The sequence below is a fragment of the Scyliorhinus torazame genome, chromosome 12 (assembly GCF_047496885.1).
Source record: "Scyliorhinus torazame isolate Kashiwa2021f chromosome 12, sScyTor2.1, whole genome shotgun sequence".
Classification (NCBI taxonomy): domain Eukaryota; kingdom Metazoa; phylum Chordata; class Chondrichthyes; order Carcharhiniformes; family Scyliorhinidae; genus Scyliorhinus; species Scyliorhinus torazame.
The window spans coordinates 213,344,493-213,366,040 of record NC_092718.1 but is presented as its reverse complement, the minus strand read 5'-3'; the positions used below and the strand labels follow the sequence as shown (position 1 = coordinate 213,366,040).

Sequence of the window (21,548 nt, the reverse complement as noted above, 5' to 3'; positions counted from 1 at the left end):
CCAGGCCAATAAAAATGTTTCTGGATTTTAGCTTCAGTTTTCCTTATTCCCAAATGACCTCCCACTGGTACCTCGTGTGCAACTTGCAACACCTCCTTTCAATATCCTACCGGCAATACTACTTGATGAACTTCTGCCCACTTTTCATCTGCCTGCATATGTTAAGGTCTCCATTTTCACATCAAGACATTACTTTTACGGTAATAACACTTTGGTATACACGCAGATTCCTCTTCCGTGTATGCTTTCTGATACATCCGTTTTATTTCTATATCTTTCGCTTGTAACTCCGACAATTTTCCTGAACTAAAAATATCTGCCTCATCCGCCACCTGTTCTTGTTCTTTTTCAACCATCTGATCAAAAATCGTTTCTGATAATTGCACTTCAACTTCATCTTCACTCTTCGATTTCTCCTCGTCTTAACCTGTGACTTTGCGACTGTGTTCGTACACAATCCGGAAAAATCCCAGGATATTCGTCCTTCAACACTTCAGTTGTCTGATTTTCCACTGGCTTATCAACCACAGTAGGCATCACTCCCATCTGCGATCCAGCTATATCATTACCAAGATAAATTATATTGCTGGACAAGATACTTTAATTCCACCGGCTGCCGTCTAATGGATTCTTTCTAAAGATCAGAGGAAAAAAAACACTCTCTCTGGACAGCCTGGCTGAACTGCAAGGAAATCCAGTCCAGCCACAAGCAGAGTTCAGATGTTTAAAACCCTTTTAAAATCTTGTGTGGGGAACTCTTGCTCTTATATCAGTAAGACTGTTGGTCATTCTGGTGGAGTTCGAAACAAGTAAGAATTAAGCAGGCCTGAGGCTGTTCCTTTGAGTGACGGCTCAGGTTAATAAAAAGTTAAAGTGGCTCTCCAGAGGAAATCCTGTTTTCTGGGAGTAATGACTGAATGCAGCGGTCAGAAGATAATCTCTAACACTACACTGGTGGCTTTGATCCATAAGCATCCTGGAAGACAGCTTGCTGCAATGACATCGGAAGCAAGGACACTCATCTTTCATTTCATGTTAATCCCCTTATTATTTCCATTCCCCCCCTCCTTTGTGTGTGTCTGTTTGGATAGAGGGTGAGACAGTAAGGGTGGGTAAAAAGAGAGAAAAGAGTAATAGATTAGCTGGCCGATATTCTGTTATAACTACTGCATTTTCAACTTTGTTTCGGTTATAGATAAACAGCTAGAAGGAGCAGCATGGTGGCACAGTGGTTACCTGTCCATAAGCGAAGGAGATGATACTGGGGAAATGAAGGAAGTTCCGTGTTCCAAAAAAAATCACACACTTGAAAATGCTGAATACATTCCCTCTCAGGAACTGGAACTTCTCCAGCAACTCATTTAGGCCAGCGAACCTACCCTTCAGAAACATGACCCTAAACCTCTCCAACCCCTCCCTCGCCCATGCCCTACACAATGAATCTAAGCCAGACAGCACAAACCTATGGTTCCTGTAGATTGGAGCCAGCAGTGACATGGAACCCAGTTCAAGTGCTGCCTAAACTGATTCCAACTTCTGAACTGGCTATTACCACCAGGCTTGAAGAGATTCTAGCAGAGGAAACACAAGTGATGCAGTTACTAGGGCCCTCAGACTCAACACTATGCAAAAAGCATCCTTCATCCGCCCCCATACAGAGTCCGGATCCTTGAACCACCTTATGAATATTTTTGCCCAGTAGTAACAGAAGATAGAAAGTCTGAGCCCAACGATTCACGTTTTGGCATCTGGAGCGGTTCTCCACTCTACGCTCTCAGCCAACAGTTCTGCCTCCAGGCAGACAATCCAATCACCATGGATGGACAGCGCCTCCTCTACCTTCTATATCATCGCCCCTTGTCAACTGATCCATCTTGACCATGGCCGCCCCAATTGGGGCCAAAGCCCACTCCTGATCTACAGCGACTGCCTGCCGTTGCTTCTTCAATTAGCCAGTCAAGAAGCTGACCAACATCTCAGTCGACCTCCAAAGGGCCAACGGCACAGCAGGAGTCTCTGCCATGTTCCTCCCTGATGAGGCTCGAGAAACATTTGAGTCGGACGACTATCCCTTGCCCGACGTCTGCCTTGTGTTATATTTACCAGACATTACCCATACGAGGGGATTTCATGATCTAAATTTCCCACCAAAAAAGAAAAATCACCCACAAACCGGGCAAAAAGGGCCAAAGACTGCTCACCACATAGCCAACAAAATATATACACGTTCAGAGAAGGTTCACTTCACTCTTCCTGGGATAAAGGTATGTTGAACAGGTTAAGTCTATATGCATCGGAGTTTAGAAGAACGAGAGGTGACCTGATTAAACATTAAAGATCCTGGGCAGATGTTTCCTTTTGTGGGAGAGAAAAGGAGAGAGAAAACGCAATCGGATCAGCCATGATCGTATCGAATGGTGGAGCAGGTTCAAAGGGTCGTTTGGCCTATTCCTGCCCTTAAGTCCTATGTTCCTGGTGCAATCAGTTTTTGCACCAACATTATGGTTAGGCCTGTAGTTCCAGTCAGCGTTCATTCATGAAAAGCAGGGTCACCCGGGCAGCATGGTCGCAGGTTCGACCCCGTCTCTGGGTCACTGTTCGTGTGGAGTTTGCGCATTCTCCCCATGTTTGCGTGGGTTTCGCCCCCACAACCTAAAGATAAGGCTAGGTGGATTGGCCACGCTAAATTGCCCCTTAATTGGAAACAATGAATTGGGTACACTAAATTTATTTAAAATAAAGAAAAGCCGGATACCTCCCTTTACTCAAATCAGACTATTACTGTAAAAAGAAACTACTTTAAAATCAATTTTAAGATAACAGGAAATTAAACGAAGTATACACTGCCATCTTCAGGTGAAAATGGGCAAATGAGGAAAAGAAAACGGCTGCGATTAAAAAAAGAAAATCAGCAAATATTGCAGAGCTTTTTTTTTTTTTTTAAAACGCTCGAAATTCTAGAATAATGTTACCCAGCATTTTCTCTTCAATACTGCTGACAGATTTGTTGTAGTCGTGCTGACATTTCCTGTTTGTTCTGTTTCAGAGAGAGAGAGAAACCTGCCGTCTAGTTGACAGCCTTTGCCTTGATCAGGGATGGCACGCAAAATGAATCCCTACACTGACGAGAGGTTGGATTTACTGGAGAATGTAATATTCTCACCAGCTCAATTTGCAATGAAATGAAAGTTGAGATAGTCAACGAGGTTCTAAGGATGCTCTCCCTTTTTAAAAAAAATCTTTTTATTGGCATATTCAAAATTTATAAACAGTTATATACATTGTTGGCAGTGTTTAGTTACTGTATTATACAGAAAGGTTTGTCTTGTCCTTCCCTTAATTTCCCCTATTTACATAGTGCTGCCTCAGGCTCGGTGTGTGCCCACCCCCCTCCCTGCCCATCCCTCCCTACCCCCATCCCCCTTAAGTTCCCCGGTCGTTTTTTTTTTGTGGGGGGGGGGGGGGGGGGGGGGGGGAGAAAGAGTGGGGGTCCCCCTTTCTTTGCTTCCCCTGCCAACTTTGGCTGTTTTTCCCCTGTGATTGGGGGGGGGGGGGGGTCCCCATCCCTCCCATGTTGTCCCTTTTGTGTCCCTCCTGCCTCTTCTAACCCCCTCCCCCCAGGGGGTTGCGTGCTCCTATGGTTACCCCCCCCCCCCTTATTTTCATTTTTCCTCTCCCTTTTCTTTCTAGGTTTCCCGTTTGCCCATCTTATTCATTGCTCTCCCTTTTTTTTGAGAGTGCTAATTGGTGGCATGTTAACCAGAGGGTCACAACACCTCTGGCAAGGATGGGAAGGTGGGCCTTCATGAATAACCTCAGCCGGTACAGGAATTGGACCCGTCGCTCTGCATCACAAACCAGCCATCCAGCCAACTGAACAAATCAACCCCCGTCAATTTGCAATAAAAAGGTTGATGTAGTGACAGAGTGAAGAAAGTAATGATTACCTGAGCACCAAGGTATCGCTCTGCATATTCAGGTAACCCTCACTGGCAAGAAGATCCAATCGAAAGAAACGATTGTAACCCCAGCATTCACCAACCTCAAAATCAGAGGCAAATTCCCGGATAATGTTTTTAGTTGGGTCATTGGAGACTTGATGAACCATCTCCACACGGTACTCATACCTAGAAATATAGAGAACATGGGAGCATTCAACAAGCTCATATATAACAGAATTATTCCCCATCAAGCTGCAAAATGTTTAACATGAAGTTTGAAGATTTCAAGAACATCATCTTCTTAATCCCTGGCTAACTTATAAAATTAAGTCCAGATAAAGATTCTCATCTTCAGAATTTTACAAGCATTTTCACAAAAGATTCTCACCGTCAGAATTTTACAAGCATTTTCACAGCAGAAAACAAACTTCTTCGCTTTAACCATACTGACTTAGAGCTACCGCTCCTTCAGTGTTGGTGGATCAAAGCGCTGGAACTCCTTCCCTAATAGCACAGTGGATGTACTTGCATCACACAGGCTGCTGTGGTTCAAGGTGGCAGCGCATCACCACCTTCTCAAGGGCAAGTAGGGCTGGGCAATAAATCCTGGTCTAGCCAGCAACACCCACATTCCATGAAATAATTTTAAAAACTGCTTCAACTACAGAGTCATTCGATTATATCCTGTATACTATGTCGGATCAGAGAAAACTGTAATGCAAGTATTTTTTTAAAGTTGTTTATGCGGGGCTACATATAAAAAGGGACACTAAATCTCCTAGCCACTGGAGGTTATGGTAAACTATATTGGCTTCAACCAATTCTAAGAGCAAACCACTAAGCTACAATACGTCACATTTTCCTTTTTCCAAATATTTAACTCTCATGCTTGATGACCTCAAAATACAACTTGTATTTATATTGTACCTTTGATGTAATATAGTGTCCAAGGTGCTTCAGCGTCATTATAAAGTAAAACATGACCCTGATCCACACAAGAATAAATTGAGGCAGATGACCAAAAGCTGGGTCAAACAGGTAGACTACAAGGGAGTCTTAAAAGGAGGTCGGTAATGCAGAGAGATGCTGGGAGGGTATACCAGAGCTTTGACACCCAGACATCCGAAGGTACAACCAAGAACAGTGGAGCAATTAGAGCAGCACAAATATCTCAGAAGGTTGAAGGGCTGGAGGAGATTACACCATAGAGAGGCGGGAGGGGGCAGGACATTTGAGGACTGAGAAAGAACGATAATCAAGGCATTGTTAACATGGATTTCAGTGTATTACAGCAAGCAGAGAGATGAAGAGTATTTGGTGAAAGCTGGGACATGGGCAAGAGTTTTAGATTATCTTAGATTTATGGAGAGTAGAGTGTGGGAGGCTAGCCAAGAGAACAGGGGAATAGTCAAGTCTGGAGGTGACAAAGGCACAAATGAGGATTTAATCAGAAAGACATGGCAGGGGCTAGGTGGTTGACTCGATGGCGGTAGAAGTAGGCAGTCTCAATGAATGCCTACTGCCATTCATCTGTGCAGGGATAACTTTCAGTGGCAGCTATGTGGTGTGCAGTCACACAAGTGGTGGCTCCAGTCAGGGTACTTTGTTTTTGCCCCTTTTCACCAAGTTTATCGGTGAAGCTTGGGGAGAAATTTGAATCATTTGATGAGATATGGTCCCCCACATAAAAGTAATGTCCAATAAGTATAATAAAGGCAGAATACAGGCAAAGAACTGTCGGATTCAGAAGCCCTTCGAGCCTCATTGGTGGAGAAAATGGTGGAGGGCCCTGCCAGAACTTTGGCCTCTCCGTGGACAGTTGAGATGTTAGCAAGCTTCTTGGCAGACAAATTCAAAAGCAGCAGCCTCAAGGACCTTGATAAGGCAACAGAAGGAGTTCTAACCACCATCCGTGCGGTCTTGGAGAAGACGGATTGGAAGGTAGAGCAAGACGCGGTGATACAAGGGGTGGAAGTGGCACTCTCAGACCAGAGTGAGCGGATCGTTTCCCCGGAGGTGGAGATGGCATTGCTGGCTGAAGGGCATAAAACGTTGAAGGCCAAGGGGGATTAACTGGAAAATTGCTCCAGGCGGCAAAAGAATTGTTGGGACTGCTAGAGGATCTGAATGGCCTAAATCCTAGGGACTATATGTCCAAAATGTTTGGGAAGGAGGGATTGCCATTCCCTCCCCAATTACACCGGATCCATCAGTCGCTAAGGCAGATGCCCCGATCTGGGGAACCACCATAGGTGATCGACGGGTTCCAGATGTACCAAGACAAGGAACAGGTCCTGAGGTGGGCAAAGGCCCATCAAAACCTAGATGGGAGGGCCACACCTTCAGGATATATCCAGACGTGGGAGCAGGACTGGCTAGAACGCGTGCGGCAAAGGCCACAGCCACATTGTACAAAAGTAGTGTGCGATTTGATGTGGCATACCCAGCTTCTTTTCGAGTGATTTTTGAAAAGAGAGACTATTATTCTGACGCGCTGGAGGATGGGGATGAGTTTGTAAAGAAACATGAACTGGGGGCGAACTAATTGTTAGATGCATTTGTATCTGTATTTATTGCAGGATTTTTGTATTGTGGGCGAGGGCATGTAATTATGGGGATTTGCTTGGCATATTTGGAGTTTGTATTTTTGGGATTGTTTGTAGGATGGGTGTTGGTTTTCTTTTTCCCTCTTATCTTTTTGTACTAGAGTCCGGTAGTGGTAGCCACTTTGAGGATCTGGAGGCAGTTTAGGGAGCATTTTAAGATGGGCGCCATGTCAATGTTGGCCCCTATTTGCAGGAATCATTTGTTTGTGCAGTCTACTTTGGACTCCTTATTTAGGGCATGGAGGTTTGGGGACATGTTTATTGAAGGGAGGTTTGCCAGTATAGAGGAGTTATTGGAGAAGTTACAGCTCGCAAGAACTAATGTATTAGACATTTGCAGGCTCAGAACGTTTTACATAAAGAGATTCCTTCATTTCCCCAGCACCGTCGCCCTCGCTCTTGGATATGGTCCTGTCTCTAGCAGAGTTGGGTGAGGGGAGGATTTCAGATACCTATGACCGGATTCTGCCGATGGAGCAGGCTGTGTTGGAGGAAGTACAGGGAAAGCAGGAGGGCAAACCAGACCCGGTGTTTGGCAACAAAGTTTTCTATGAAAATGGTGGAGTCCGATGGAGCAATCACAGCTCATCACACCATCGCTTATCATAGAATTTACAGTCCAGAAGGAGGCCATTCGGCCCATCAAGTCTGCACCGGCCCCTGGAAAGAGCACACCACACTTCCACCCTAGCCCCTCAACCCAGCAACCCCCCCCAACCATTTTTTGGACACCCAAGGGCAATGCAGCCAGGCCGATCCACCCAACAGTGCTTCCTGCACTGCGGCGATTAGTCTTTCCCCAGCTCGCGGGCCCGCTTTGTTGCAGCTTCGACAGCATTCATTACAGTGCAGCGCAGGTTTCCCTTCTCCAGCTCATACAGGCCGTGGATGGTTGTCCCTCCTGGTGTGCAGACATCATTCTTCAGTTTTCCTGGGTGTTCCCCTGTCTCCAAGATCATTTTCGCAGCTCCCAGCAGCGTGTGTGCTACAAGTTTCTTTGACAAGTCATATGGCATTCCCATTTTGACACCTCCCTCTGCCAGAGCTTCAGCAAACAGATAAACATATGCCACTCCGCTCCCACTGATCCCAGTGTGGATGTCGATGTAAGATTCTGGAGTTTCTTTACACAGTCCACAGGCAGCTAGAAGGCTTTTGAGGAAAGCGGCTTCCTGAGTCCCAGCGTTGCTTCCACGGCAGAACACCATTGAACCTTGCTGCACCGTGCACGGGAGGTTTGGCATCATTCGCAACACCTTGGTCCCAGCAGGCAGGAATTTTTCAAGTGTTTCTACGGTAACCCCAGCTGCCACAGAGACGATGAGGTGTGTTGGTGTGACAAAGGGAGAAACATCACTCAGGACTTGAGTCAGGATGTGAGGCTTGGCGCTGAGGAAGACGACCTTGTAGTTCTCCAGCACCGAGCTATTGCAGTGCGTCGTCTTCATCACAGCGTCCTTGAATTTGTAAACATTGTTTGATGGAGCCGAAGCCATTATGTTTTCAGGTTTCACATTTCCTGACTCCAAGATGCCCACGGCAATTCCAAAAGCCATTTTCCCTCCGCCGATAAAGCCCACGCCTCCCTCTCCCTCCATGGCAGCAGGGTCAGCACAGGCTGATGTGGAGGCGGCTCAGCAGAAAGCCTCCACATCGCCAGAAATCACGTCTCAGGCGCATCATTTTAAGGTGCCAACATTAATACTTAAAATTGGTAATGTGATTCATTTATAGCATTAAGTACAGTTTACCCAATGGCAGCTAGGATCGGATTTAAATCCAGGTTCGTACTAGAATAAGGAATAATAAAAGCATTGCGGTTTGGTCCGGTCAGTTCGTAACCGATAGCACTGGAAATATTGCATTCAGTTTAGGTTAGAATACTTTGCCCGCAGTTAGTTCCTGTTTGGAGTTACAAGTACCTGTATGCACAATGGTTAAAACGACCCTGAAGTTGCTAATATATTGCAAGACAACCTCCAGGTCAGCAACATGTAAAGTCACGTCTCCTTTAATATTTCATTCTTTGGAAGAGGGCAAGAACAGCAAAATCTAAAGTTGTGACTGTAACCTACAAAAGGGAGTGAAGAGTGCTCTGAAAGAATTGATAAACTACAACTATAAGGAGATGAGATTCAGGCTCCTTCAACAAAACTGGACATATCTAGGAAAAATGAGCAATTATCTGAATAAATTTTGATCAAAATTCTGAAAAGGATCAGCTCAGATGTTTCTTATTTAATGGAATGGCTGATCCCAGACCTGTCGGGCTGCAGCGCAAAGAAAAAATCCACATACAACGGTGGAAACTTACAGCAAGTTAGTCTGTATCTAAGATTTGCTTTACTTCAAGATTTTCAGCATTTGGTCCTTTCTATTTATCTTGGTCGGCAGTATGTCCTGACAGCACTTGGGAGTCAGCGGAGGGTAACATTCAATTATGGTTGACAATATCTGAAAAACGTGCCCAGAGCATTCCAAGCTCGATAATGTGGCCTCGCCTTCCCGGTCACTAGAGCGAAGAAAAGTTCAGTTCTAGCTCTTGTAATCTCTTTCCCTGCAAATTTCAAGTATATCTCACATAGGCAAAGACTTTCACCTTGCTGCAAATTTGAGAGTGAGAAAGGATTAGATCAGTAGATAATATTAGGAATACTGCTTTTAATTGTTTGGCAACTCCCCTGTGGCTTGGTCAGCGTGATGTGGTACTCAAACATTTTGATTAGCACCAGGATTCATTTACAACACAGGACGCCGCCATGTGGCACAATCGTGTTCATCAATTTGCTTGAGCAACAAAAGAAACCCCACTCGGCTGCGTGCTCCCCACCTAACATTCCTGGTTTTAAATTTTGACCCTATCGTTTCTAGACAGATGTAAATGGTCTATGACTCAACCCGTTCCTGTTGAGAGTATTCCATATTCCAAAAAACCCTCTGGGAAATGTACATCAGCTGGGGTTAACTACAAGAAGGAGAAAAACCACAGGCAGAACTGCAGTTCACAATCACAAACCAATGAATGGCCCCCTGCTGGAAAGTGCACTTGGGGGATGTCAGGCACGGATAGGCAAAAGTTGAACTTTCCGTCAACACTCGCTCAGCAGGCCTGGCAGGTTGAGAGGGGCCACTTTAGAAAGTTCAGAGACTGCAACCATCGTGAAACTGGACCACAGCAGGAATCAGCACCTTCAGCAGGGAGATTGGGGAGAAAAAAAAAAGAACTGGGCAAAATGTAAATGAATCTCACAACTTACAGTTGAAGATGGAAGGAAAAAGAAAACAGACCAACTCATTAAAAATCAGTTAGGAGGAAGTAATTGGACAGAAATTCACTTATTAAACAAAAATAAAGAGTCTGCGTACTTAGATGTTTCAGGGAGTCCTGCAGAGAGTTCCAGAAACACCGACAGGTAATTTCCTCGCACAACTCCATTCCCATCCTAGGATAGAATACACAACTTAATGTTTGCAGATTTGAATGCATACATTGAGGTTTTTCACACCTCCCCCAAAATTAATTCAAGGATCACACACCATGGTTAAAATCATTCCATTCTGTACTAGTATGAGAAACCAATAGAGTCCTCTTCTCTAGTTCCTTACTACTCTAGTCAAGCTTTTCTAACAAACAAGTTTATATTTGATTAGAACTAATTGCAAAAGCCATACTTTACTCCAGGCTCTTTAGATTCAGGTTAGAATAGTTCAGAAACAGTTTATCCAGGCTCCTTATTTGTACATTCTCTGAAAGCTAGTTTACTAAGGGATCATTTAATAGTTACTGGAACTATCATTTACTTGGCAGCTCAACTCTCGACAGTGGGAAACTCAACCATATGGCTGACACACATGGTGCAATCCCATAGCTGTGTAGAATTAGGGAATTCCAACAAAGGGGTCTCAAAGTGCATGGGGAGGGATAATTGTACGTGTTGCTGACGTTGCTGGATGAGTGCATGCTTTTGCATGTTTGCCAGAGAAGGGGAGTGGAGTGAAAGCGGATGCAGGAGCAAGAGATTTATAAATATCTGCAGGTGCGCACATGAAGAATGGCATTCTCAGTTCGGCACTAGAGTGAACTTTGATATTTTTTGATATTTCATGGTGCTGTACTGTACTGTACTGCAAGGAGTCAAGTCTTCAGAAGAGGAATGAGAGCAAACAATATAATGGGAAGCAGGGTTTCCAGGATAGAATGGTGGTTCTTAGTGCATTGTAACATGGACCCAAACTCTGGCTCCGCTCACATATTTGTTCACAAGCATCACTTGAGCATCAACCAAAGAGTTACCAGCATTTGTGAGCTCTCCCTGTCCACAATTTTCAAATCTTAAACACAAATATTATTCTGCACTACTCACTTCTCTCAACATTCAGTTCAATGCATATATCTTTGTGCAATGCATGCTGTCACTGCTATACACCTCTTGGCTCAAAGTTCACACTAACAAAGGCTCCTCATCCTCCACCTGACTTCCCCAACAAGCACAAACAGACTTTTGAACTCACCGGGTAAACTTTCAGTCTCCAGCAGAGTCCAGATATCTGCAGAGAGGGGCTGTACACAGGATCAGCCCGCTGACGTAAGGTGCTATTGAAAACAAAAAAACAAACAAACAGGTGTTCACAACAGTCATTTAGAAGCCAGCACAAAGTGGTCAGGGTTCAGAAAACTTTACAAAATACTTTTAAATGGCCATCAGGTAGAAAATAAAGCCTTCAGTATTAATATCATTTCTACAGTACAGCGACACCTCATTTAGCATTCCAAATGTTTTCTTAAGAACAGCAATAAACTAAAACATTACAAAAAATCACTTGCTGTAGAAACCATTTTGGCAGCACGGTAGCACTGTTGCTTCACAGCTCCAGGGTCCCAGGTTTGATTCCCGGCTTGGGTCACTGTCTGTGTGGAGCCTACATATTCTCCCGGTGTCTGCGTGGGTTTCCTCTGGGTACACCGGTTTCCTCCCACAAGTCCCGAAAGACGTGCCATTCGGTAATTTGGACATTCTGAATTCTCCCTCAATGTACCCGAACATGCGCTGGTATGTGGAGACTAGGGGATTGTCACAGTAACTTCATTGCAGTGTTAATGTAAGCCTACTTGTAACAATAAAGATTATTAGGTGGATTATTTTCTTGAGGTGCAATTTTTACATTAAAACCTATTGGCTTGCAAATGAGGTAGCAAGACAGGCAGTGAGCAGGAAGCAGTGAGGGGGGTCAGGACCAATAAACAGTGTTTTATAGAAAAACAAAATTGAGAATGTGCTGTCATAACACAATTCTTGCCACGTGCGCAGTAATCAAGCATGTTCCTTAATTTATTAACCTCGCTAAAATGAAAATGCACTTTTAGAACATATTTTAAATGAGAAAGAAAATCGGTCGGTGTTCCCTACATAATATGGAATATAACAGCACATGAACCACCTCAAAGAATTCTGGTAGCCACAGCTTGTACAATTTCCAACTCTAAACATTCAGGAGCAGAGACAATGAAATCAAGAAGCAGAGAAAAAAAGGATGAACAGCAAAAGCGATAAACGCTCTTTCCTAAACTGCATGCCTCTTCTTTAGTCTTTTTAGCTCAATATCGCCTTCCTTTAAAAAGGTGCATTCATGACTTGGCCAAACAGGTTCATTATCAACCTGTAAATCCTTCCAAAATGCCTACAGCAGATGGCAAGAGCAGGAGCTTCCTGGTCAGGCACCTGCAGATGGCATGGCCAACCACTGCTGTACCGTGCCAATATAGCCATGGACCAGCACAGACATCCATGGTTACGAACAGGGCATGGTGCCTGGAGAGAGACTGCCTTCTTTTAAGTGAAGTTTCCCTTCTGATATTTTGTCTTTTTTGATGTTCAGCTTAAGAAAATAGTCGGAAACAGTGGAGGATGCTGTTCTGATTAATATATTATATTAATTCTTAACAGCTGCAGAGACCAAGCCAATTCAATCAATGCTCACATGTATGTCATGCGACGAGAGACAGGAAGTGAACTGGAAATGTCACAATTATAGGAAGGGTGCACGAATAAAATGATAGTCAGAAATGTGACATTTGCTGATATATAAAAGGGAACCACGCTGCCAGCAGACAAAGATAGGTTCCAAAGGGGGAGATGGTGGTGTAGTGTTATGTCAATGGACGAATTATTCAAGGCCCAGGCTAATCCTCTGGGGACACAGGTTCAAATCCCACCATAGCATGCAGCTGGAACCTGTCTCAGTAATGGAGACCAGAAAGCCATCGATTAAAAACCCATCTGGTTCACTAATGCTCTTTAGGGAAGGAAATCTGCCATCCTCACCTGGTCTGACCTACATAGACTCCAGACCCACAGCCATGTGGTTGACTCTTAACTCGCCTCCGAAATGACCTGGCAAACCACTCTGTTTTCTAAATTTAGAGTATCTGATTCTTTTCCCCCCCCAATTATGGGGCAATTTAGTGTGGCCAATCCACCTACCCTGCACATCTTTTTGGGTTGTGGGGGTGAGGCTCCCACAGAGACGGGGAGGATATGCAAACACCACACGGACAGTGACCGGGATCAAACCCGGGTCCTCATCGCTGTGAGCGAGCAGTGCTAACCACAGCACCATGGGCAAACCATTCCGTTAAATGGCAATTAGGGATGGTCAATAAATGCTGGCCTTACCAGTGAGACACACATTTCATGAAAGAATTGAGGAGCTTAATAACATAAATGGCACCTTGCAATAAATTCCCAAATTTGCTGCTGGTTCAAAATCTAATCAGTGGCATTATAATGTGGTGTCACTGTCTGCAAAACAGCTCTCTGCAGGATACACGGTCGCAAAACTGCTCTCTGCAGGTGTCACGGTCGCAAAACTGCTCTCTGCAGGTGTCACGGTCGCAAAACTGCTCTCTGCAGGGGTCACTGTCTGCAAAACAGCTCTCTGCAGGGGTCACGGTCTGAAAAACAGCTCTCTGCAGGTGTCACGGTCGCAAAACCGCTCTCTGCAGGTGTCACTGTCTGCAAAACAGCTCTCTGCAGGTGTCACGGTCGCAAAACTGCTCTCTGCAGGGGTCACGGTCTGCAAAACAGCTCTTTGCAGGGGTCACGGTCTGCAAAACCGCTCTCTGCAGGTGTCATGGTCTGTAAAACAGCTCTCTGCAGGGGTCACGGTCTGCAAAACAGCTCTCTGCAGGTGTCACGGTCGCAAAACCGCTCTCTGCAGGTGTCACTGTCTGCAAAACAGCTCTCTGCAGGTGTCACGGTCGCAAAACTGCTCTCTGCAGGGGTCACGGTCTGTAAAACAGCTCTTTGCAGGTGTCACGGTCGCAAAACCGCTCTCTGCAGGGGTCACGGTCTGCAAAACAGCTCTCTGCAGGGGTCACGGTCTGCAAAACAGCTCTCTGCAGGTGTCACGGTCGCAAAACTGCTCTCTGCAGGTGTCACGGTCTGTAAAACAGCTCTTTGCAGGTGTCACGGTCGCAAAACCGCTCTCTGCAGGGGTCACGGTCTGCAAAACAGCTCTCTGCAGGGGTCACGGTCTGCAAAACTGCTCTCTGCAGGTGTCATGGTCTGCAAAACAGCTCTCTGCAGGTGTCATGGTCTGCAAAACAGCTCTCTGCAGGTGTCACGGTCTGCAAAACAGCTCTCTGCAGGGGTCACGGTCTGCAAAACAGCTCTCTGCAGGGGTCACGGTCGCAAAACTGCTCTCTGCAGGTGTCACGGTCTGTAAAACAGCTCTTTGCAGGTGTCACGGTCGCAAAACCGCTCTCTGCAGGGGTCACGGTCTGCAAAACAGCTCTCTGCAGGGGTCACGGTCTGCAAAACTGCTCTCTGCAGGTGTCATGGTCTGTAAAACAGCTCTCTGCAGGTGTCACGGTCTGTAAAACAGCTCTCTGCAGGTGTCATGGTCTGTAAAACAGCTCTCTGCAGGTGTCACGGTCTGTAAAACAGCTCTCTGCAGGTGTCACGGTCTGCAAAACTGCTCTCTGCAGGTGTCATGGTCTGTAAAACAGCTCTCTGCAGGTGTCATGGTCTGCAAAACCGCTCTCTGCAGGGGTCACGGTCTGTAAAACATCCTCTGCAGGTGTCAGTCTGCAAAACAGCTCTCTGCAGGTGTCACGGTCTGTAAAACAGCTCTCTGCAGGTGTCATGGTCTGTAAAACAGCTCTCTGCAGGTGTCATGGTCTGCAAAACCGCTCTCTGCAGGGGTCACGGTCTGTAAAACATCTCTCTGCAGGTGTCAGTCTGCAAAACAGCTCTCTGCAGGTGTCACGGTCTGCAAAGCAGCTCTCGCAGGGGTCACGGTCTGCAAAGCAGCTCTCGCAGGGGTCACGGTCTGCAAAACTGCTCTCTGCAGGTGTCACAGTCTGCCATACAGCTCTCTGCAGGTGTCACGGTCTGTAAAACTGCTCTCTGCAGGTGTCACGGTCTGCAAAACAGCTCTCTGCAGGTGTCACGGTCTGTAAAACAGCTCTTTGCAGGTGTCACGGTCTGCCATACAGCTCTCTGCAGGTGTCACGGTCTGTAAAACAGCTCTCTGCAGGGGTCACGGTCTGCAAAACAGCTCTCTGCAGGTGTCACGGTCTGTAAAACTGCTCTCTGCAGGTGTCACGGTCTGCAAAACAGCTCTCTGCAGGTGTCACGGTCTGCAAAACAGCTCTCTGCAGGGGTCACGGTCTGTAAAACAGCTCTTTGCAGGTGTCACGGTCTGTAAAACAGCTCTCTGCAGGTGTCACGGTCTGTAAAACAGCTCTTTGCAGGTGTCACGGTCTGTAAAACTGCTCTCTGCAGGTGTCACGGTCTGTAAAACAGCTCTCTGCAGGTGTCACGGTCGCAAAACAGCTCTCTGCAGGTGTCACGGTCTGTAAAACAGCTCTCTGCAGGTGTCAGTCTGCAAAACAGCTCACTGCAGGTGTCACGGTCTGTAAAACAGCTCTCTGCAGGTGTCACTGTCTGTAAAACAGCTCACTGCAGGTGTCACGGTCTGTAAAACAGCTCTCTGCAGGTGTCACGGTCTGCAATACAGCTCTCTGCAGGTGTCACAGTCTGCAATACAGCTCTCTGCAGGTGTCACAGTCTGCAAAACAGCTCTCTGCAGGTGTCACAGTCTGCAAAACAGCTCTCTGCAGGTGTCACGGTCTGCAAAACAGCTCTCTGCAGGTGTCACAGTCTGCAAAACAGCTCTCTGCAGGTGTCACGGTCTGTAAAACAGCTCTCTGCAGGTGTCACGGTCTGCCATATAGCTCTCTGCAGGTGTCACGGTCTGCAAAACATCTCTCTGCAGGTGTCACGGTCTGTAAAACATCTCTCTGCAGGTGTCACGGTCTGCAAAACAGCTCTTTGCAGGTGTCACGGTCTGTAAAACAGCTCTCTGCAGGTGTCACGGTCTGCAAAACAGCTCTCTGCAGGGGTCACAGTCTGCAAAACAGCTCTCTGCAGGTGTCACGGTCTGCAAAACAGATCTCTGCAGGTGTCACGGTCTGCAAAACATCTCTCTGCAGGTGTCAGTCTGCAATACAGCTCTCTGCAGGTGTCACGGTCTGTAAAACAGCTCTCTGCAGGTGTCACGGTCTGCCATACAGCTCTCTGCAGGTGTCACGGTCTGTAAAACTGCTCTCTGCAGGTGTCACGGTCTGCAAAACAGCTCTCTGCAGGTGTCACGGTCTGCAAAACAGCTCTTTGCAGGTGTCACGGTCTGTAAAACAGCTCTCTGCAGGTGTCACGGTCTGCAAAACAGCTCTCTGCAGGGGTCACGGTCTGTAAAACAGCTCTCTGCAGGTGTCACGGTCGCAAAACAGCTCTCTGCAGGTGTCACGGTCTGCAAAACAGCTCTCTGCAGGTGTCACGGTCTGCAAAACAGCTCTCTGCAGGTGTCACGGTCTGCAAAACAGCTCTCTGCAGGTGTCAGTCTGCAAAACAGCTCTCTGCAGGTGTCACGGTCTGCAAAACAGCTCTCTGCAGGTGTCATGGTCTGCAAAACAGCTCTCGCAGGGGTCACGGTCTGTAAAACAGCTCTCTGCAGGGGTCACGGTCTGTAAAACAGCTCTCTGCAGGTGTCAGTCTGCAAAACAGCTCTCTGCAGGGGTCACGGTCTGCAAAACAGCTCTCTGCAGGTGTCAGTCTGCAAAACAGCTCTCTGCAGGTGTCACGGTCTGCAAAACAGCTCTCTGCAGGTGTCACGGTCTGCAAAACAGCTCTCTGCAGGGGTCACGGTCTGTAAAACAGCTCTCTGCAGGTGTCACGGTCTGTAAAACAGCTCTCGCAGGGGTCACGGTCTGTAAAACAGCTCTCGCAGGGGTCACGGTCTGTAAAACAGCTCTCTGCAGGTGTCAGTCTGCAAAACAGCTCTCGCAGGGGTCACGGTCTGTAAAACAGCTCTCTGCAGGGGTCACGGTCTGTAAAACAGCTCTCTGCAGGTGTCAGTCTGCAAAACAGCTCTCTGCAGGTGTCAGTCTGCAAAACAGCTCTCTGCAGGGGTCACGGTCTGCAAAACAGCTCTCTGCAGGTGTCAGTCTGCAAAACAGCTCTCTGCAGGTGTCACGGTCTGCAAAACAGCTCTCTGCAGGTGTCACGGTCTGCAAAACAGCTCTCGGCAGGTGTCATGGTCTGTAAAACAGCTCTCTGCAGGTGTCACGGTCTGCAAAACAGCTCTCTGCAGGGGTCACGGTCTGCAAAACAGCTCTCTGCAGGGGTCACGGTCTGTAAAACAGCTCTCTGCAGGTGTCATGGTCTGCAAAACAGCTCTCTGCAGGTGTCACGGTCTGCAAAACAGCTCTCTGCAGGGGTCACGGTCTGCAAAACAGCTCTCTGCAGGTGTCACGGTCTGCAAAACAGCTCTTTGCAGGTGTCACGGTCTGCAAAACAGCTCTCTGCAGGGGTCACGGTCTGCAAAACAGCTCTCTGCAGGTGTCATGGTCTGTAAAACAGCTCTCTGCAGGTGTCACGGTCTGCAAAACAGCTCTCTGCAGGTGTCACGGTCTGTAAAACAGCTCTCTGCAGGTGTCACGGTCTGCAAAACAGCTCTCTGCAGGTGTCAGTCTGCAAAACAGCTCTCTGCAGGTGTCACAGTCTGTAAAACAGCTCTCTGTAGGTGTCACGGTCTGTAAAACAGCTCTCTGCAGGTGTCACGGTCTGTAAAACAGCTCTCTGCAGGTGTCACGGTCTGTAAAACAGCTCTCTGCAGGTGTCACGGTCTGTAAAACAGCTCTCTGCAGGTGTCACGGTCGCAAAACTGCTCTCTGCAGGTGTCACGGTCTGTAAAACAGCTCTCTGCAGGTGTCACGGTCTGTAAAACTGCTCTCTGCAGGTGTCACGGTCTGCAAAACAGCTCTCTGCAGGTGTCACGGTCTGTAAAACAGCTCTCTGCAGGTGTCACGGTCTGCAAAACAGCTCTCTGCAGGTGTCACGGTCTGTAAAACAGCTCTCTGCAGGTGTCAGTCTGCAAAACAGCTCTCGGCAGGTGTCACGGTCTGTAAAACAGCTCTCTGCAGGGGTCACGGTCTGCAAAACAGCTCTCTGCAGGGGTCACGGTCTGCAAAACAGCTCTCTGCAGGTGTCATGGTCTGCAAAACAGCTCTCTGCAGGGGTCACGGTCTGCAAAACTGCTCTCTGCAGGTGTCACGGTCTGTAAAACAGCTCTCTGCAGGTGTCACGGTCTGCAAAACAGCTCTTTGCAGGTGTCACGGTCTGCAAAACAGCTCTCGGCAGGTGTCACGGTCTGCAAAACAGCTCTCTGCAGGTGTCAGTCTGCAAAACAGCTCTCTGCAGGGGTCACGGTCTGCAAAACAGCTCTCTGCAGGTGTCAGTCTGCAAAACAGCTCTCTGCAGGGGTCACGGTCTGTAAAACTGGAACAAGAACAATAATCGAGTTACATCAGATCAGACAGTGGCATCTCTCAACACTCGAGTTAAATGGAAAACCACCTATGGTTTATGTTTATATTCTCTCCTTACTCAACTGTAGTCTAGAATTAACCAGCTTTTGCACAAACTCTTCAGGCTATCTCCTAAAATATTAAGCTCAAACTTTGATGCTCAAAGTTCAGTTTCTCATTTCAATTTATGCTTCGCCTACAAAACCAAGCTTAAGCCTTTCCAGAAATAATCAAGGGGGAGTAAACATCTTCAATTATGTTCAATCATTAAAACAAGTCTGATTTTTGAGCCAGTCAAATGGGTGTGACTAGGCCTACAGCAGTATTTTCACCATTAAACATAGAACATAGAAAATACAGCACAGAACAGGCCCTTCGGCCCACGATGTTGTGCCGAACCTTTGTCCTAGATTAATCATAGATTATCATTGAATTTACAGTGCAGAAGGAGGCCATTCGGCCCTTTGAGTCTGCACCAGCTCTTGGAAAGAGCACCCTACCCAAACTCCACCCAACACCAAGGGCAATTTGGACATTAAGGGCAATTTATCATTGGCCAATTCACCTAACCCGCACATCTTTGGACTGTGGGAGGAAACCGGAGCACCCGGAGGAAACCCACGCGGACACGGGGAGGACGTGCAGACTCCGCACAGACAATGACCCAAGCTGGAATCGAACCTGGGACCATGGATCTGTGAAGCAATTGTGCTATCCACAATGCTACCGTGCTGCCCTTAAGAACAAATAAATCTACACTATATCATTTTCCCGTAATCCATGTACCTATCCAACAGCTGCTTGAAGGTCCCTAATGTTTCCGACTCAACTACTTCCACAGGCAGTGCATTCCATGCCCCCACTACTCTCTGGGTAAAGAACCTACCTCTGATATCCCTCCTATATCTTCCACCTTTCACCTTAAATTTATGTCCCCTTGTAATGGTGTGTTCCACCTGGAGAAAAAGTCTCTGACTGTCTACTCTATCTATTCCCCTGATCATCTTATAAACCTCTATCAAGTCGCCCCTCATCCTTCTCCGCTCTAATGAGAAAAGGCCTAGCACCCTCAACCTTTCCTCGTAAGACCTACTCTCCATTCCAGGCAACATCCTGGTAAATCTTCTTTGCACCTTTTCCAGAGCTTCCACATCCTTCCTAAAATGAGGCGACCAGAACTGTACACAGTACTCCAAATGTGGTCTTACCAAAGTTTTGTACAGCTGCATCATTACCTCATGGCTCTTAAATTCAATCCCTCTGTTAATGAACGCGAGCACACCATAGGCCTTCTTCACAGCTCTATCCACTTGAGTGGCAACTTTCAAAGATGTATGAACATAGACCCCAAGGTCTCTCTGCTCCTCCACAATGCCAAGAACTCTACCGTTAACCCTGTATTCCGCATTCATATTTGTCCTTCCAAAATGGACAACCTCACACTTTTCAGGGTTAAACTCCATCTGCCACTTCTCAGCCCAGCTCTGCATCCTATCTATGTCTCCTTGCAGCCGACAACAGCCCTCCTTACTATCCACAACTCCACCAATCTTCGTATCGTCTGCAAATTTACTGACCCACCCTTCAACTCCCTCATCCAAGTCATTAATGAAAATCACAAACAGCAGAGGACCCAGAACTGATCCCTGCGGTACACCACTGGTAACTGGGATCCAGGCTGAATATTTGCCATCCACCACCACTCTCTGACTTCTATCGGTTAGCCAGTTCGTTATCCAACTGGCCAAATTTCCCACTATCCCATGCCTCCTTACTTTGTGCAGAAGCCTACCATGGGGAACTTTATCAAATGCCTTACTAAAATCCATGTACACTACATCCACTGCTTTACCTTCATCCACATGCTTGGTCACCTCCTCAAAGAATTCAATAAGATTTGTAAGGCAAGACCTACCCCTCACAAATCCGTGCTGACTATCCCTAATCAAGCAGTGTCTTTCCAGATGCTCAGAAATCCTATCCTTCAGTACCCTTTCCATTACTTTGCCTACCACCGAAGTAAGACTAACTGGCCTGTAATTCCCAGGGTTATCCCTAGTTCCTTTTTTGAACAGGGGCACGACATTCGCCACTCTCCAATCCCCTGGTACCACCCCTGTTGACAGTGAGGACGAAAAGATAATTGCCAACGGCTCTGCAATTTCATCTCTTGCTTCCCATAGAATCCTTGGATATATCCCGTCAGGCCCGGGGGACTTGTCTATCCTCAAGTTTTTCAAAATGCCCAACACATCTCCCTTCCTAACAAGTAATTCCTCGAGCTTACCAATCTGTTTCACACGGTCCTCTCCAACAATATCGCCCCTCTCATTTGTAAATACAGAAGAAAAGTACTCATTCAAGACCTCTCCTATCTCTTCAGACTCAATACACAATCTCCCGCTACTGTCCTTGATCGGACCTACCCTCGCTCTAGTCATTCTCATATTTCTCACATATGTGTAAAAGGCCTTGGGGTTTTCCTTGATCCTACCCGCCAAAGATTGTTCATGCCCTCTCTTAGCTCTCCTAATCCCTTTCTTCAGTTCCCTCCTGGCTATCTTGTATCCCTCCAATGCCCTGTCTGAACCTTGTTTCCTCAGCCTTACATAAGTCACCTTTTTCCTCTTAACAAGACATTCAACCTCTCTTGTCAACCATGGTTCCCTCACTCGACCATCTCTTCCCTGCCTGACAGGGACATACATATCAAGGACACGTAGCACCTGTTCCTTGAACAAGTTCCACATTTCACTTGTGTCCTTCCCTGCCAGCCTATGTTCCCAACTTATGCACTTCAATTCTTGTCTGACAACATCGTATTTACCCTTCCCCCAATTGTAAACCTTGCCCTGTTGCACGTACCTATCCCTCTCCATTACTAAAGTGAAAGTCACAGAATTGTGGTCACTATCTCCAAAATGCTCCCCCACTAACAAATCTATCACTTGCCCTGGTTCATTACCCAGTACTAAATCCAATATTGCCCCTCCTCTGGTTGGACAATCTACATACGGTGTTAGAAAAGCTTCCTGGACACACTGCACAAACACCACCCCATCCAAACTATTTGATCTAAAGAGTTTCCACTCAATATTTGGGAAGTTAAAGTCGCCCATGACTACTACCCTA

General features: G+C 46.7%; 2 protein-coding genes across 12 annotated transcripts in view; both read right to left on the bottom strand.

Moving 5' to 3' along the window:
* Nucleotides 1-21,548, bottom strand: part of trim37 (tripartite motif containing 37) — a 210,467-nt gene that overhangs the window by 60,705 nt on the left and 128,214 nt on the right. For all 11 annotated transcript variants that reach the window (XM_072469883.1, XM_072469882.1, XM_072469885.1 and 8 more), the window contains 3 exons: nucleotides 11,060-11,141; nucleotides 9,914-9,990; nucleotides 3,948-4,127 (listed from right to left, as the gene is read on the bottom strand). In XM_072469883.1, the coding sequence (XP_072325984.1) occupies nucleotides 3,948-4,127; nucleotides 9,914-9,990; nucleotides 11,060-11,141 (339 nt within the window). The remainder of the gene's footprint in view (nucleotides 1-3,947; nucleotides 4,128-9,913; nucleotides 9,991-11,059; nucleotides 11,142-21,548) is intronic.
* LOC140386953 (pyrroline-5-carboxylate reductase 3-like) lies at nucleotides 7,263-8,172 on the bottom strand. Its single transcript, XM_072469879.1, has one exon. The coding sequence runs from the start codon at nucleotides 8,143-8,145 to the stop codon at nucleotides 7,336-7,338; it is 810 nt and encodes a 269-aa protein (XP_072325980.1). The 5' UTR covers nucleotides 8,146-8,172; the 3' UTR covers nucleotides 7,263-7,335.

Excerpts from the sequence above, each read along its gene's own strand:
- LOC140386953 (XM_072469879.1), bottom strand. The coding sequence starts at position 8,145 with ATGGAGGGAGAGGGAGGCGTGGGCTTTATCGGCGGAGGGAAAATGGCT.